Source organism: Protopterus annectens, chromosome 3.part0, assembly GCF_019279795.1.
Source record: "Protopterus annectens isolate FY-2018-M chromosome 3.part0, PAN1.0, whole genome shotgun sequence".
Taxonomy (NCBI): domain Eukaryota; kingdom Metazoa; phylum Chordata; order Ceratodontiformes; family Protopteridae; genus Protopterus; species Protopterus annectens.
The window spans coordinates 96,921,376-96,940,161 of record NC_056731.1 but is presented as its reverse complement, the minus strand read 5'-3'; the positions used below and the strand labels follow the sequence as shown (position 1 = coordinate 96,940,161).

The window sequence follows — 18,786 nt, the reverse complement described above, 5'->3', positions numbered from 1 at the left end:
TACAACTCTGGTGCATCTCCATTGGGAAAAAAAAACAATTGCAGGCTTTTATTCTTAACATTTCTCTTCCTTTTTAGACCTTAAACAAGTTTTAAAACACCATCAAGGAACAAAGTTTTGGGGAATTTTAAGCTGCATCTCAAGCTAATTATTCAATTCCTCATACATTAAAAACACCTGAAGTTTTAATAAAGGAGTAGGACCTGTTTGCCATTATTACCTGACATTCCAGTGCTTTGATACTTATAGTTGCCTCTCTAATTGGTCGTTTAGTCCTTGTGTTCACATGGTGCTTCACCACCTGGAAAAATACTGTATTCACAGTGAACATATCCTGAAACCCCTGTAGCACTGCTCAGATCTCCTGAACCTGTGTAAGAGACATCTGCTGTGAAGCTACTATCTCATCCACTGAGATGTTAGATTGATCATTATTGAAAAGGCCTATCACAAGACCCTCCTCTGATTCCTTTTGTAATGCACTGCAGATACTGGAAATTAGCTAATGCCACAGCAGGGTTTTATCATACTACCCTGGTCAAGTTTTTGTTACAGTCTCCTGCAGAATCTCCCATACAATTAACACTGCTAACCTTCTTACCAACAGTGAAAGACTTCCCCTCAAGTCCATCAATCCATCACCCCCTTTTCCCATTTTTGCACATGGGGTCAGGGTGCCACTTCAACAGTGATATTCATCTAGAGCCAAAGTTTACACTGCCGGGTGGCCAGCCCTGTCATAGCAGTACATCTACAAGGCACACACACACCTACAGTCAATTTAGATTGTACAATCCACCTACTCCACGTGTCTTTGCAATGTGAGAGGAAACTTTAGCACCTGAAGAAAACCCATGTGAACACAGGGAGGACACCCAGAAGGCAGCCCAGTCAAGAATCAAACTGCAGAACCTCTTGCTTTGAGGAGACAACACTATCCTCTGTGCCACTGTGCTGCCTCAAGTGTCTATTTCGATTTGACATAATAAATTGCAAAACCCCATTACCTTTTGTGTGACGTATATTTTTGGCTACCAGTTTGCTACTTTTGTGTTTGTGTTGGGTGCTTCCCTAAGCCTGCTCCTAAAATTTAGGATACACTTTATAACTGACTCCTTGTGGGAATGACATTAGCCATCTCGCTCATCGTGAATTAAATGCAGCACTCCCCCCAGTCCAGTGTGCATACACTAGCTCACAAGACGAACTTTGGATTCTCAAGGCAAAAACGAGATGAGGGCAAATACTTCTTCCACCCTAGCTAACACTGATCATTGTCTTATGAGTAGAATTAAACCTCTCCACCAGACCATTTGTGGATGGTATAGGAAAAGCTTTACCTAGTTTACTCCACAATGCTTCCACAAATAGATCTTCAGATCTGATGTGAAATTAGTACTTCTGTCTCTCATCATGCCCTATGGATAAGTACCTTGCTGAACATTTCTAGTAGAGCATCTGCCACATTCTCTGATTCAACAGAAGGCACAGCTACTGCCTCAGGGTACTTAATAACATAAGTCAACATCATGATACACAGCTTACCTGTGGTGCTAGGGTTCCTAACAAGACCCATACTCTGTCTGTGACTACTATTTAAAATGGTTCCTCAGTAAGTCAAAGGCACCAAATCAGCCTTGGCATTTTCCTGCCTTGCCACCCTTTTGGCAGTGCTCACATACCTTGCAGTACCCCTTTCATGTCTTTTGCAATACCTAGCCAATAAACCTCTCTCACTTATTTTTTTTTTTTTAAGTGTTATGTCCAAATGACCTGAAAATGGTTATTATGGGCTTTGGCACATAAATACCTATATGAAGACCCTAGGGGACTATCAGCTACTGTATAACTCTCACAAACTCACAAGACCAACACGTGGAAATACAAAAACTCAAAATTCAAATAGCACAACTCCTAGCTCTTTCATTCTTTAACAAATCAAGAACTTAATCAGAATACATCAAAATGAAAAAAAAATCATGTTTACAATTCCTCTAATGAATCACATGAAAAATATAGATGGCTATAACTATCTTACACAATTAAACCATTTCACAATATAAAAACCTACATAAACTTATAAACATGTACAAAAAATGGAGGGTAGGTTGGACCAAAACTCATCACGGTTACAGGGGAAGGTACCAAAAGAATCCCTAGCCGGATCCGAATCTTGAAAAACTTCATCATCCTGTTGACATTTTGCTCAGTAAGACTTTGAGATGACTGGGAGGAAGAAGCCTCAGATGGTGGTCTAGAAAATCTTCTTTCTTGAAGGACTGGAGAATGCAGTCTCAGACTTATCGGTTATGGCAAAAACTAGGGCTGAAGGGAAGAAGAACAGAGCCAAGGAAATGACCGCTCTGACCTCCTAGCTAACTTAAGAACCAGTCCAACCAGTACCTTCGGATCAGGAGAATGTTTCCCGGAAGAATCTGACTCACTTTTCTTGTCCAGCTTGTCCTTTTCCAAGGATTTCTTCTTGGACTTAAGACTTCTCCATTCTTTTTTGGATGGAGAAGCAGAAGAACAACCTGTAGAAGTGGAAGCCCCTGTTTATAGGTGGGTGGTGAGCAATCCTTTCACTATCAGTCTCTCATGTTTGATGTGAAGGGCCCTGGCACTAAAGGATGCACATGACTGGCAATCTGAATATAGGTGGGAAAGACCAAGACAGTAAACACAAAGTGAATGTTGGTCCTGAAGAGGTAGCCTGTGCCCACAATGAGCAAACTTTTTAAATTCCTGAGAAACCAACATGTCAAAAAAGGCAGCACACTCAGATAATGGAAAGGTATAAAGCAACAAAAACAACACTATAATGTTATAAAACAGCAAAAAACATGTTCATTACTTATGTAAGGTCACTATGAAACCTAATCAAACTACTGTACACACTATGTAACTATAAAAACTCATCTAAAGCTACCTAACCCTTCGCACTACAAAACCTGACCTGTAAAATTCTAAAGACACACTAAATTACAATACATATCTAGAAAATAACTACAGAGTTCAAAAAGCCCTCAGTACAGAAGGAGTAATGCTAAAGATCCAAAGGATACGCTTTTTAGTAAGGAGTCCTCAAAAACACATCTGAAGTCTCTGACGACAAACAAAATCTGAGTTAAGGTGGAGCACAGGGAATTATGGGTAGGGGAGGAGTTAGAGCCCTGGAACTAAAAAAAAAGCTTCAGATTTCAGTGCCAAGGTCGGATCTGACAACCCATGTATTGAACTGGATGTAAATAGGCATTAGATTTGACATTAACCAGTGAAGCAGTGATATACTTTATGGCAGCAAAGTACAATATTTTTATATATAGTGATTATTGAATTTCTTTACTGCTGTACAAAGGCTTATGCAGTTACTATACATTTGTAAAATCAAATCCACAATGTGAGCAGTTAAAAGGAGACAGGAATAATAACAAATGCACTTAAATGTGGAATCTGGAAGAAATACACACAATGCAGCCATATTAGAATAATGTACATGCTAATTAGCACTTTAAATGGCATATAAATGATCAACAGACTAAAAAGCTAATACATTTTTTATAATTACATGCTCTGAGCTAGTAAAACTATAAAAGTTTCAAGACTTACTTATTGGCCACCTTAACAAGGTCATCATGCGTGACAGCAAACAACTGTTCTCTGTGTCTTTGCTTCATTTCATCAGAAATGCCATACAGGAAACAGTTCATGCCTAGATAAACAGCATAAGGTAGCAGTTTTAGCTACAATTTTTTCAGTACTAAATTCGTTAAAAATACTCTTACTGGCCAAGACGCATCTGACATACAGATAATCAGAGTCTAATCATGAACTGAAAAATCACTACAATATTCTGTCCATGCTTGAACTCACAGAAACAAAGTAAATGCAGATTAAAATATTTTGAGTAGATTTATAAGAAAGTGCTATAAAAAAAGTTCTGTATCTGAGTCCATTTCCAGTTCCAGTATTTCTGACAAAGCATTGATCTGACTATGAGGACCCTTCCTTCCACCTACACAGTTAAGACCTCAGTCCTTGCTGCTTGTCAATAAAGCACTATGTTTGCATTCCTATCTTAAGAGCTCTGTACGGCTGTCACATGATCAGCCATGGAATGCAATGCTATCTTACTGTGGGTTTTCCTCTTCTGCAGCCAAACACACCACATATCTTGAGAACAGACTCTTCACTTACAGGCTATGCAGCCCAACTAGGCTTTTGTACTCTTCAGGGAATACAATTCCACACCCATTGGATAGGGGGTGCCACATCATCTATTAGTTGTTCAAAGCACTGCTCCTGGCTCTTAAAGGCTTTAGAGAATATGTACTTGAGGAGGTCTCTCTCTCCTCATATGGTCAGACACAACTCGTATGCATATTATCCAAATGAGCAAGGGGAACAGTCATATCCCCTACACAGGGAAACAATGCTCATCAGGCACTGGGCTGTAGACACTAGCATCTTCCCTTAGCAGTTTGCATATTCTTAATGGCAGAATGAGACAATACCACTACCTAGTCTGCCCTTTTGAGTGCCTTAATATTGCACCTTCCCCCCATCAAAACCTTCCTTACTTACCCTATTTTTAAATGTCACACGCCCTCTTACGTGCCTCAGTGAATTTTTACTTCACCATTGATTGTGGCAGTCCAGTCTACAAGTCCTCAAATCTCTCTGTAAAAAAGTACATTTGAAGATCTAGGATTTAGTCTCTGCAATATACAGCGGGGATGTGAATGAGCTGAAGGATGGTCTAAGCTGGGCCTCTTCTGGTTCAGAGGCACAACCTGGTTATGGTCTTTCAGAAATGGGGCACACATGACAATGCTGCCTGTCTCCAGGGAGAACATGGTCCTTCCCTCATGTTCAGTGAAGCAGACCAAGATGGAGGTAGAGGTGGATGTGTTCCCCTTTTCATGGTACAAAGAAGTTTTCTGTATGCTTTTCTGATATTCCTTCTGATTCCACATTTTTTCATAAAGTTCAGAAAAGGGAGACCAAAACTCACCCTTGTCATGTCCTGGTGGCCAAGAGGGCCAAGGTTTCAGGACCCAAGGTGCCCTGTGATAAAAAGAACCCTCACAGTGTTGGCCAAAGACATCTCTAAAGCTTAAGGAGGCAACTTCACTTCAGAATCTAGGTCCTGACATAAATCCCCTTATTCTGCTGGCTTGCATTTAGGGATTGGGGTTGCCAGAAAGTCATACAATCGGTAGGTCTATGTCTATAAGTGGTAAAAGTTATCTTTTTGTGTACAGGAGCATCTTTGGCTTACAGGAGATTCAGAACTACCGCCGGGACTTGTATGATCTTGGGCTTAGTTATTCACAGCCAAAGCATATGTGCCAGCTATTTCTGCATGTCAAAATCTTATAGCTAGCAGAGATGTAGGCCAGCACACAGTTCTGCAAGTCAGTGGTCAAGCACTTTCTTATAATAGTGCTGCACCCTCTGCCCCGTGCTGAAGACTAATGGGACCTGTGCTGCAAGACAGACTTGTCCAGTCTCCATTTGAGCCAGCTTCGCAGTGCTGAAGTTTGTTTCTTGGAACACTTTGTTCATGAAGGCCATCAGAACTGTGTATGTGCAGCATCTCAGAACTTTAGGTTCTCAATCATGGGGAGTCTGTTACTGTGGTTTAATGTACTGAAGGAGCTTTTCTCCCCAGGTTTCTGATATAAAAGGGATAATCCCAGTCAGTTTAACCTGATTCTTGATTGAAAAGCTTCCATAATGTGCACATTGGGAATTCCAACACCAAGATCTGCTGGCAGGGGCGCCACTACAGACAAAATTGACCACCATTCACCAACAGTCAGTTATGTCTAGAAAGAAATCCAATGCATCAGACTGGAATCCTTTGCTTTCTTTGCTTTCTTTAAAACAAAAAAAAAAAAAGAAAAGAAATCATTTAACACTGAGTGTTACCAATGGCTTTTCTCTTTGTCCGGGAAAGCTCTCTCTCCCACCTGACCTTGGAAATATCCAGAATAGCATCTTCCCAGAAAAATATGCACAAGACTGGGCTCTTTTCGACATCATAGAGAAATACATTTCTTTTTTTCCTCCTCTACGTTTGCTTACCTCAGGTTGTTTTCAAGTTAATTAAAAGCAACCAAAAATACAACTTGCCAATGTACTGTCTGACTGGCACAGGGACCACACATCTACCTGCAATGGTAGTGAACAAGGCTTGACTACTAGGCCAGACATCTGAGCACTGACCACAGGAAAGAAACACAAATCAAAGAGCGGGTTGTTATCTTTCTTAAGGAGAATGTATGGTACATTCCGCTGCAAATTTACCCTCTATGCCTGACTACTTATACCTGGGCAAAGGAAATAATAGGGCCGTGGATAGGGACTGTTCAGTGGTCTGCAGAAGTGAAGGTATTCATTCTTCCCCATTATGAACATGATCAAGCTGAGATATAACTATAAATAACAAAAAATAAGAGTAAGCCCTTATAGCTGTGGAACGACAACTCTCTAAGGTCACAGAACTACTGACTTGACTTGCCCTCATTACTAAACTACTTTGAAAATGGACACCAATAGACTGTCCTTGGAAAGGGGGTACCTGACCCCCCAGAAGTCGAGAGGTCTTGGCTGTAGCAAACTGAATGATGGGAAGTGCTGAGTCTTAGGGATGGGAGATGGGTTTAGCTCTCAAAATTTAACGAGCAATATTTGCTGCACAAACTTGTCCAAGGATTATTTCTTGCAGGTTCCTCAGGTTTACAGCTTAAACACATGAGCTATGGAGGTTAAGGCATTTTGTGCTAAAAAATGATACTAGCCATTGTCAGGACTTAACTCCTCACTGAAACTTAGAAGAACAGGAAGAGCTGTGCTTCTTCTTGCTTTCAGATGCAGTAAATAATGTACCTTTTTCCTGACCTGACTAGGATCCTTTCTGGGGATAAGTGTGGCTTTAAGATTTTTAGTGAAATGAAATGACTAATAGTGCAGACTATATAATACACAAGACAGCTACCCAATTGTGTCAACATGCTTATTTTTTTTCTCTTTTAGCCCCCACGGTTGGTTGACTATTATAAAATGACTGTCCATTAACATTCCAAAAGGAGCATGCTGATTGGTCAGCCCAACCAAAATGCCCCTTCGTAAATCTGAACATATACCAATGGAAAAAGTCCAGTTGCCTGGACTTTTTTTCTATTAATATATGCTACAAAAATTGTGCTTTCCTTTTGGCATTATTGTACTGCGATTGCTCTGTTTTATTTAAAAAAAAAAAAAAAAAAAACTGAAAAAAAAACAAGACTTCAAACTAAGGAGAGAGACAGGACAGACAAAAATAAAAGGATAATCAGGTATGTTATGCAAAACTAAATAAACAAATTTGATTATTCTTTTATTTTCTCTGCCCTGTCACTCCCATATGTTGAAAGTCTCCTGGTTTCTTTTTTTTAATTAAAAACAAACAAACAAAAAAAGGCAATGGAGATTTTCCTTTCTCCGTTGCTTCTTTTACACGTGGGAACAATAGTCTCATACCCATACATAGTACATCAAGAAAGCCTCAGGATATGGGAAAAATGCTGAGGAGCAGCACCACACCATTATACAGGGGCATTATTTAAGAAAAGTAACTTTTTTCTAAATAATATCATTGCATAATAGCAATGACTGACTCCATGATGTGGTATAGTAAAGATTTACCCACAGTTGGCTTTATTTAATCATTCAGGCTTCACAGTCATGATTAAATCACACTAACCATGGGTAAATCTTCAATATACCACACCCATGTCGTCAGTTACTGCAATATTACCCTCTCCTGGTCAATCAGCCCATTTATTCCTCATCACTGAGGCCAGGGTCAACAAAGAGCAGCCATGATTCAGACACTTATCAAGGGTGGTTTGAGTTTGTTTTTGCTATGCTGCACTACCCCTGCTCACACTCAGTTAAGCATGGAAGAGGGGGATGCAATGTGCTGCAGCGAACTGCACCCCACCACTTCTGCAAGAGGTGTTTCCTCTTAGGTAGTTTCTCCCCACGTCTTAAAACAAGAGTGGTGATTTCCCTGGTCTTCACCAGGGAAATCATACCCCTACTGTGCTCTTGAGTGCAGCTTCCCACCCCAAGAGGCAAGTGGGTCATGCCCCTTCATTCCTCCAGTGCCAGGGCTGCTCTTCTTTGCCATACAACCTGGTTTGCTATAGGAGCTTTTAGTCTGAAGAGAATCTAGGCAAGCTCAAAGCATGATTACTTCATCAGTAACCAATGGTCACATGGTGGACATGGACACAGCAAAGATCATACCACCTGATGAATGACAGCCAGGTATCACAGAAGCTCCAACATACTAGATGCCAGCTCAACTTTATCTCAACTCCGCTGCATACAATAATGAATGCATGACTGTGAAGAATGACCAGATCAGCTAGGAAGCTCCGTAGTTATTTGCAAAAAAGCTTTCTTTAACATTCCTCCTGCATCTTGGAATAACTTTCCCCTGCAATCTCAAAACGATATTCAGGAAAAAAAAACTAAATATATTAAAATAAAGAATAAATGCAACTGCATAAGAGATACAGGATAAATTCCAATAGACATTTGTTCTGCATTAATGTGCAACAGTCTATGATTATTCATTTTTAGCATACCTTCAAATAAGATAGGTCTAACATCTTTTCAAAATCTAAGCAGTTCAGAAGGCCTTGAAGAACCACACTCCAAAGACGCCCAAAAAGATATAAATACAACTTTTATTTTCACATAAATGCTCAGATAAATATGTTTTGTCCACAGACTTCATCAGATGAATTAAACAGAAAAACAGCCCTCTTATACCAGTGATGAAGTTTTGAATTCACCAATCAAAAATTAACATAAACTGAAGTCATGAATATTCATAGAACCCTGTCACCATTTACTCAAAACACCACAGCTAAGAACCACTTCTAAACACAGTCTAACATCAACAGAGAATTGTACCTAACATCTAAAATCTAAAAGACTACTCTTGAATTTAAATAGAACTACAAAAACTGTTAGAAAAAGACTAATAAAAAATGTGTAACAGAAAATACAGTTTTAAAAACATCTTTTCCACTGTGCAAAGAATTGATGGCTGTGTACTAAAATTACTCAATGCATAACTAGTATGATAATGCACAAATACAAGCTTTTATTACTGCAAGGTACACCATTTCAGTAGGTGTAATTGCTAGTCAAAACAAGTCTTTATGCCTATACAACATAAGATATATTGCACTGTTGCACTGTATTTTTTTTTGCTTTGTGCTATTTGTATTTTACTATTTACTTCACTGGATGTATTTCATAATTTCAACTCCTCTGTATATCTTTGCTGCTGTTTCATTTTTACTTCCTTGTACACATTTCAAGGTGCAAACTGCATCATATAATTTGTTTGCTGTTTTTTTGCATTTACATTTCTTGCATTTTCCCCTTCACCTGTTTAGATTCTCTTGTGTCCTTACTCTACAACGAATCATTATCTGCTAATGCCTTTGCTGAATGTTCTGAGCTGTGGCAAAAAAAAATCATCCAACCAAATCAATAAAAGAAACAAACAAGCAAACATGCAAGTCTTGGTACCAGCTGTCCAGAGACAGACATAGTGATGGATAGGCAACAATGGTCATCTCACCCTCCATGTTGGACAATGAACAAGAAGCTCCTGCAACAGGTGATATCTAGTAAAGATAAACAGGTTGAGTGTCTGAGCTAAACAATCAGAGGCACACAACGTTCAGTCCAAGGCAGCACAGTATGGACAGAAGCACATATGTGATGTGCAAAATAACTGAACTAGCAACAGCTGCAGCCTAACATTACAATGATATCAGGGCAAGGCACATATGGAAAAAAAATCTTCACCATCCAAAGATAATAAACAACTACTAGCACCTGGCTATCACCAACTCCCAATGTCAAGGCAGGTAGGATGGGGTGATGAAATCAACCAAACAAGATAGCCATCTATACCATTAGGCTGGTTTGCGGTCAAATATGTCTGGAGGGGAAGAAAACATAAAGACTACACATTGTAACATGTTGGTCATACAGAATGTTCACGTGTCTTTTAATGTGTGCCTAAAATGTATACTGCAGTATGGAGTGTGAGAATATTCTCACAGAATGTTATCTAGATGCCAGGGTCTTAATTTCCAAATAAGGCTGTCTATAAAGAGACTGCTTAAAAGCAGCAAAGACATTTGTTTCTCACTTTTAGGATAACCTTAAGGAAGGCACTAGAATCATGAAATGGGACAGCTCAGTAGAGGCTAACCTGTGGAGTGTACCTTATTTAAGTATCTATTTACTGGCTGAAGCCTGAAGCTTTGGACTTTGTTTTCATAAGATAGCCTGTACACTGGAGGAGCTGTATGGAATGAACACTGCTGGTGACAAAGAATTGAATATATTGTGTTTGTTCTGTTTCAAGCTAGAAAGCCAAGACTACAGTTTTTTTTCTTGTTTGTTTAAAAAACAGGAAGATGTGGACATTTATTTTATTTCACTAGACTATGTGGAATTAAGTAAACCTGTGTTTTGTCTAAGTCCTGCCTTCCAGTGTCTCCTTGGATTTACACTGGTGGTGTGTGCATAGGCAGTTGGCCACAGACTTGCGAATTTTCAATTCTTTGCACTAGCCCTACTGCCAACTGCAAATCCAATTCCATACAATGTCGTGACAGTTGTATGGTGACTCCAACCAGGGACGACTTGTTACAGAAATGTAAAGAATCACAGCTGGGGACTGACCAAAGGCTGGTGCAACTATACACACAAATAATTTTGCTGGCTAACATAGCTGCCAACCACAAAACTGTGCCACCTAAGAAGAAACTAACCAAGAAGGATAAACTGCAGACTTATTTGTTGGAGATGGGCATCATAGCACCACTGAGAACTACAACCAAGTATACACTACAAGAATCCTGTCATTTCAAATGATAGAAGAGACACTGAAAATGTGCATGGAAAGAGCTGACTACATGGATTATGATAAACCTAAAAAAATAAATGCTGGTCAGAACTGGTATAACTTCTGAGGTACAAGCAAAAAAATTTCATAACTGTAGGTATTCTAGTAACTGCTCAAATGCATGACTTAGAGCATTCTTTTAAGCCTTGTGTTGAACCTGACAGCAACAGTAAAGCAAAAATGTTAGAAATTTGGCATTGGACAGGTTTAAGAGAGCTCTGTTTAGTATTATAAGAAAACAGGTATGGCAAAGTGATCCCAAGCATTCTGACAAGTTAAAAACTTTAGTAGAATGTTCATTCATTAATAACACAATGCTTAAAACTGTGTCTACTTCTAAGACAAACTGTCATAGGAAAAGTACAGTTGTGTACCTACCATAAATGTAGATGTTTGAGTGTATTCACTGTTGCAGTCATTACTCTTGGGTTATCCTGCTGGCAGGCTACCCTCAGTTGGCCAGAATTCCAAAGTCTAGGTCCGGCTTCGGTTGCTGTCGCCTCTTCCCTGACATCAGTGCGCCAGGGGTATAAAAGATGCAGCCGACGCCATTTTCTTCAGTTTTTCTTGCCCCAGATGTCAGGTGCCCTCAAATTGGTAGGCTGAAAAAATATGCCAATAAAAATGCAAGCACAAAAATAACATTTCCTTTATCTACAAGCAAATACACCAAATAGGTTGTACAGGATAGAGAAGTGCAGAAAAGTCCCAGCAAAGAGAAGGGGGATGGTGGGTGGGTAACCTGGACTGCAACAGTGAATACACTCAAACATCTACATTTATGGTAGGTACACAACTGTACTATGTTCATCGTCTTTCACTGTTGCAGTCATTACTCTTGGGTTGAATCCCAAAGCTGAGGATGGGTGGCTGGGCTAAATAGGATTAGGAGAGGCTATGAGGCCCTGCAGAACTGCAGTGGCAAAGCCTGCTCTGGACTTAGAGTAAAAAGGTAAGTGGTAGTGCTTTGTGAAAGTGTGCTCTGAACTCCAAGTTGCAGCCTCTAAGATATCTTTGGTTGGTACTCCTCTGAGGAAGGCTGCTGAAGTGGCTGCTGCTCTGGTGGAATGAGGCCTAATGCCTTTAGGCACTGATTTGCCATGTTGAAAATAGCAGAAAAGGATTCAATGGCCTATCCATTTAGAAATAGCCTGTTTTGAGATAGCCTTTCCTTGTGATCCTGCAGCATATGACACTAAAAGTTGCTCAGTCTTTCTGAAAGTTTTAGTTCTGTCCAAGTAGAAATGTAACTGCCTGTGTATGTCCAAAGAATGCAGAATTTTCTCACCCTTGTTCTGTGGATTTGGATAAAAGGTAGGCAAGTGAATGGTTTGGTTGAGGGCCACACTGGATACCACCTGAGGCAAGAATGTAGGGTTTGTCCTCAGAGAAACCCTGTCTGGATGAAAAATGATAAAAGGTTCCACAGCCATGAGTGCTTGTAACTCCGAGACTCGCCTTGCAAAGGTTATTGCTAGGAGTAGAACTGTTTTCCAGGATAAGAATTTTATATCTGCTGTTGAAGCTGGCTCGAAAGGAGGCACTGTGAGTTTTTCCAAAACATAATTAAGGTCCCAGACCGGAATTGGTGCTCTCCTTGGAGGCCTAATGTTTTTGGCCCATCTGAGGTACTGCCTTATTAACGGATGAGAAAAGATAGGTGGTTCCGTATTGTAATGGGCTGAAATGGCAGAGGCATGAATCTTAATTGATGAGAAAGAAAGTCCTTTGTTCAGCATCTCAGTTAGGTATTGTAAAAATCTGAGGGATATTTGGTACACATGTCAATGCCTTGTTCCTGGTTCCAAGCACAGAATCTCTTCCATTTTTCTGCATAAGATTTTCTGGTACTGGGCCTCCTGGCCTCCAAGATAACATCCATAACAGCTTTTGAAAGAGGAGTGTTCTGAATGGCTACATTATCCACCATGCTGCCAGATTTAAGGTCCTGAGTTGGCTGTGTAGGATCTGATTGTTTTGTTGGGTCAGCAAGTGAGAAGTTTGAGGCAATATCCATGCTGGACCTCGAGACAAGCTCTTTAGGACTGGGTACCAGTGCTGGCATGGCCAGTCTGGTGCAATCAGTATCATTTTTGGCTTCTCTTGTCTGACCCTTTAGGAGTATTCTGGGAAGGAGCCAGTCTGGTGCAATCAGTATCATTTTTGGCTTCTCTTGTCTGACCCTTTAGGAGTATTCTGGGAAGGAGCCAGTCTGGTGCAATCAGTATCATTTTTGGCTTCTCTTGTCTGACCCTTTAGGAGTATTCTGGGAAGGAGAATCAGTGGAGGAAAGGCGTACACTGTTAGATTTTTCCAGCTGAAGGATAGGGCGTCCAGTTTCCATGCTTGATTGTGATAAATCCTTGTGCAAAATCTCTGCAACTGGCAGTTGTGAGGGGAGGCAAATAGATCTATGTCTGGGCATCCCCATTTCATTATTATCATGCTGAAGACATGTGGATCCAGTTTCCATTCGTGGGGATCCATGAGGTTTCTGCTTAGTTCGTCTGCCAGAGTATTTGTTTTTCCTGGCAGGAATTGTGCTTGCAGGTGAATTTGGAAAGCCAATGCTGTGTCCCATAAGGTCACTGCTTGTCTGCAGAGGGGTAGGAATGTGCACCTACCTGCTTGTTTATGTACCACATGACCATAGTATTGTCTGTCTTTATCAGTAGTTTGGATGAAGCAGGCCTTGAAAGCTGTCAGGGCATTTTGAGCAGCTAGCATCTTTTTGATTGATGTGAAGATGCATCTGGTTTGCAGGCCATTTGCCCTAAATACATTTTCCTGCCATATGGGCCCCCCAGGCATAATCTGATGCATCCGTTGTCAGTGTCTGTCTGGCTGTGGGTACACTGAATGGCAGACCCTTGTTGTGGTGACAGGCTTCTGCCCACCATCGAAACTCCTGTTGCAGGCAGGGAATGAGTGCAATTACTGTCTCCAGGCTGTGGCAATGCTGAGTCCAAACACTTTTTAGATACCATTGTAGTTTCCTCATATGCAGTCCGGCATAGGAATTAGTAGAATGCAGGATGCCATGAAACCCACGGCCTGCAGGATTTTCCTTGCAGATAAGTGGGTTTTTGTTGCCAATTTCTTGAAGTAAGAAGTCAGTTGCTTTTGTTTGTCTGGCGTGAGATAAGCCATCTGGGCAGTTGTATTTAAGCTTGCACCCAGGAATATTATCTCTTGAGAGGGCACTAGTTTTGATTTCTTTTCGTTTACTGTGTACCCTAGGCCAGTTAGTAATCTTTTTACAAATGCCATATGGTTTAGAAGAATGTCTTTGTTCTCTGCTTGAATTAGGCAGTCGTCCAAGTAGGGCTATATTTGAATTTCTTTTTGTCTGCAAAATGCAATTACTGGTGCCAGGCATTTTGTGAAGACCCTGGGCGTACTAGATAAGCCAAAGGGCAGTGCAGAGAATTGGTAATGCATTGAGCCAGCTATGAATCTGAGGTATCTTCTGCAAGACTGTCTGATTGGGACATGCAGGTATGCCTCTTTTAGGTCCAAAGTTACGGGCCAAGCCTTCTTGCCCAGCATGGGCAGTAGCTGTTGTAGAGTCAACATCTTGAATTTTGGAACTTCCAGAAACGTATTTAGTATAGACAGGTCCAGTACTGGTCTCCAGGTTCTGTCCTTCCTGGGTACTAGGAAAAGTCTGGAGTGAAATCCTTGCCCCTGCTCTTGTTGTGGTACTTGCTGAATGGCCCTCATGTCTTTAAGGGCTGTAATTAGTTTTTGTGCCTCTGCTCATTGATTGTGTGGCAGGTCTGGCATACCTTTTGACCTTGGTAGAGTGTGAAAATGGAACCTGTAGCCTTGGGACACTATGTTCAGGACCCATTTGTCTTGGGTAACCATTTGTCAATTTGATGAAAAAAGTGCTAGTTTTCCCCCTAAGGGGGCTGCCACAAGAAAAGTGCTTGGATCTGGTAGAGGAAAAGTCATTGGGACTGTTTCCTGTAAGGCTGTGATTTGTCTTCTCCGCTTTTGGAGGTAGGAGCACCCCATTGTTTAGGCCTGTATGAGCCTTGGGGCTGAGATCTGCCTCTGAGACACCTGTATCTGCTTCTTTGTGGTCTGTCTGACACTGGAAAGGACCAATTTTTAGAAGGCCAGTTCCTGGTAAACCTGGGTGGCTGTACCTGTACGAAATCCTTGACTGTCTGCATGGATTTTGCTTTATCCTCCATTTTTTTCAAAACCTCTTCAGCTTTAGTACCAAACAAAGTATCGTGCTGCAATGGTGCATCTAATAATTTTGCTTTAACATGATCAGGCAGATACTGTTCCTTTAACCAAGCATGCCTTCTAATAAAAGAACTTGTGACAGCGGCCCTGCAAGAGGCCTCCAGTGAATCATAACCACATTGCAAAGTATGTTTTCCCACTTGTTCAGCTGCATGCAATAAATCCTGCAATTCCTTGTTCTCTGAACATTCAGTATTTGTCAACAATTTCTGTTTAAGCAGTGACATTAAATGTTGCTGATATTTAAGCATATGAAACTGACAATTTAAAGCCCTTACAGCCAGGGTAGCAGAAGTGTATACTTTCCCCCTCCATCTGTCTAGAGCCCTAGAATCCCTATCAGAGAGGACAGGGTTTTTTGCAGTGGAAGCTTTAACCCCTTTGGGACCCTGAGATATAGTTTCTGGGTCAGCAGCGGGGTTTTTATATAGGAATTTATGAGAATACGGAACCCTGTAGTATCTGTCTGGCTTAGCAGGTGCAGGGGGTAAAGAGTCAGGGGACAGGCCGGACTCTGAAAATACATCATCTACAATGTCTAAAACAGGTGGAATAGCAAGGGGTCTGTGCTGAGGAAGTAGCTGAAAGTCTCTAAGCCTTTTCTTAGATTCAGAATAATCTTGGCTCTCCCAGTGGAAAAGCTCCCTCATGGTACCCCTTTGGTTTCCCCAAAAGAATAATCCTCAGGAGGAAAGGCTGAAGGAATGGATTCTTCAGCATCAGAATCCTCATAGGGAAGCATGGAGTAATCCTGTTCAGAAGAGGAATCAGAGGAAATAGAAACCTGATCAGAAGAATCATACTCTGTCTCTTGCCTAGGCCTCTTATCAGGAGGGGGATGGGAGCCCCTGGTCAAAGTAATTAGGTCTTCGGCCATTTTGAGCATCTGTTTTTTAGGCACGGTAGTCTGAGTAGGAGAATGCTGTACTTGTTTCTTTGTCTTTAGAGCTGCTTTAGTCTTTGTCTTTGAAGCTGAAGATGGCTTAATATATAGTTGTGTAGGTCTGAAGACACCCTCAGAAGCCGATGCCTGCTCAGCGGCTCCGGACCCATCTGAGGGAATGATTTCCGAGTGTCCAATACCTCGAGTATCCACAGGCCCAGTCGGCTCCACGTGGGAGTCTGAAGCGGCCTGTGGCTCTGAGTTAGCAGGTGCCAAGGGCTGCGAAAGCGCCTCACTGAGAACCGGCGACTGGCCTAGCAGAGGCCTCGTCGGTTTTGGACCTCGGATGCCTATCCTTTTCCTTGTCCTTGCGTTTTTTGTAAACTCCTGCTGTCGGCTGGTCTGACGGCATTATATAATTAAATCTTCGGCCAAAGTAATGAAATGCAAAATCAAACCGACGCTTAATAGTGCGTTGGTTAAATCTAGCACAAATCCAACAGCTAGCAACGTTGTGATCAGGACCTAGGCAAGGAATACAGTAAGAGTGAAAATCCTTATGAGGTATTTGCTTCCCACAAGAAATACAATTGTTAACTTTTTCTGACATAGGTCTGGAGCAAGATACTTCGCTTTAATGAAGACTTCGGTTCTGAAATTCGGATTTGAAAATCTTAGGATTCGGCCGACTGGCACTTGCGACCTGCTTTTGCTTCGGGCACCGCATGGCAAGAAAGATTGAAGAAAATGGCGTCAGCTGCATCTTTTATACCCCTGACGCACTGACGTCAGGGAAGAGGCGACAGCAACCGACGCCGGACCTAGACTTTGGAATTCTGGCCGACTGAGGGTAGCCTGCCAGCAGGATAACCCAAGAGTAATGACTGCAACAGTGAAACATGATCAACATAATACCCTTTGTAAAACAAAATTAGCAAGTACTGTATTAATCTGGTTCAAAGATAGGGGAGCATTCTCACCGCTAAGGTTTGTGTTACTGAAGAGAATGTTACCAGTAGAAATAAGGACACTAAACTGTAAAACTTAAACAAGGTTGTTGCTATACAGTGCAGTACAATAACATGTAGAAAAACAAAAGTCAGAGTTATGTCACTGTGTTACAACCATGCAAGTCAAATGTGCTGTTTTTTTATGAAACTAGTACGGCTGATCCCTTGCAAGATTCTGGAAGCATTACTTCCCCTGCCAAGCGTCATCTGATGTGTACACTTAAAATTAGTAACAACCAAAAAGCAGAAGTAATACATATCCATGGTGACAGAAAAGGTATTCCCCTTACAATATAGGAAATTCAGACAGTTCCAGGAAAACTGCTACATCCTGTGATTGTAATCTGATTCATCTCTTGGTGTAACACTTGGAAAACATTTTTGTCATTTTAAAGAACTATGGAAAATGTAAGAGAAAGGAGAATCCAAAGATGTGTGGCAGGCTTGTACATTTAATAAAGAGGTAGAGCTCCTGCAGTGCTGCTAGATGCACCAATTCAGTATAAGAATGAGAGGAGGGAGCAGGGCTGTAACACCCATACAAAGATCAAGAGCAAAACGCAGGGGAAGGAAGTTGGCACTGAAGCTACAAGGACGTTGGTTATGGTTAAACTATAAAAATGATTCTATTATCAGAAGCATGCTCCAGTGATATTACACCATAAACCCACAACTTTAACAGATATCAGTAAAGAAAATTATTCTGAACTAATGCAACTCAGAAGTAACATTTTGTAAAAGCCAGATGTATGGACAGAAACGTGCAAGAAATGTTAGCAGATAAACTGGATTAAAACGGGGAAAAATGCACTTGACTGACTACCACCAGAGCAGAGTACAGAAAATGAGGCAAGGAGAAGAATGCAGATTTCAGAGCCCATTTCTGCCAAGACTCTGAATAACAGGAATGTGTAAAAGAAAATGAATTTAGAATCAGATTTTTGTTTTGAACTTTTTTTTTGGGGGGGGGCTAGCATAATGGTTAAGGCCTTCATCTCACAAATACAAGGTAAAGGGTTTGATTCTAACCTCTTGTTACTGGCTAGGCTTACAAGAGTCAGTAGACTGATAGCCTAGCATTTTTCTAGAAACGTATGAACTATGCTGTGGAAAAGACATAGAAGAAACTGTAGTATCATTGTTTTTAGGGGAAATGCACCTCAAGGCAATTTGTTGAAGAAAGTAACCGAGTTAATGGAATTACAGAAAAGCCACACACTTTAAAAAGACCTAATGGGGAAATGATAATTCAAACAGGACAACAGACAACATAACAAAAGGTATGCAGGAAGAAAGTGAAGAGGACTGTTACAAATACTACATAATCATATTGTGAGTTAAAAATTACGTCATAAGAAGTAAAGAAAAGGAAGAAGTCTGCATTCATTACTAGTGCAATTTCAAATATAAACTGCTATTCCATACCCAGAAATGATGAGTCGATGCAGAAATTAGGAATGGGCAGGTAGTTAATAGCAGACCTGATGAAAGGATGTTGACAGATGCCACTTATCCCTCTGTCAAATAAAAATGCCTCTAACCCCTAATCATCAATTACAATCCACAGTGTTATCATTTGGCCTACATGGGGATCCAGCTACAGTTCAGAGATTGATAGATAAAATACTGTAGCCTCCTTT

At 40.9% G+C, this 18,786-nt stretch overlaps 1 protein-coding gene across 1 annotated transcript in view; it reads right to left on the bottom strand.

Moving 5' to 3' along the window:
- PITRM1 (pitrilysin metallopeptidase 1) overlaps window positions 1-18,786 on the bottom strand; it is a 1,418,909-nt gene that overhangs the window by 32,861 nt on the left and 1,367,262 nt on the right. Inside the window, exon 26 of the mRNA XM_044064598.1 lies at window positions 3,610-3,712. Coding sequence (XP_043920533.1) covers window positions 3,610-3,712 — 103 coding nt within the window. The remainder of the gene's footprint in view (window positions 1-3,609; window positions 3,713-18,786) is intronic.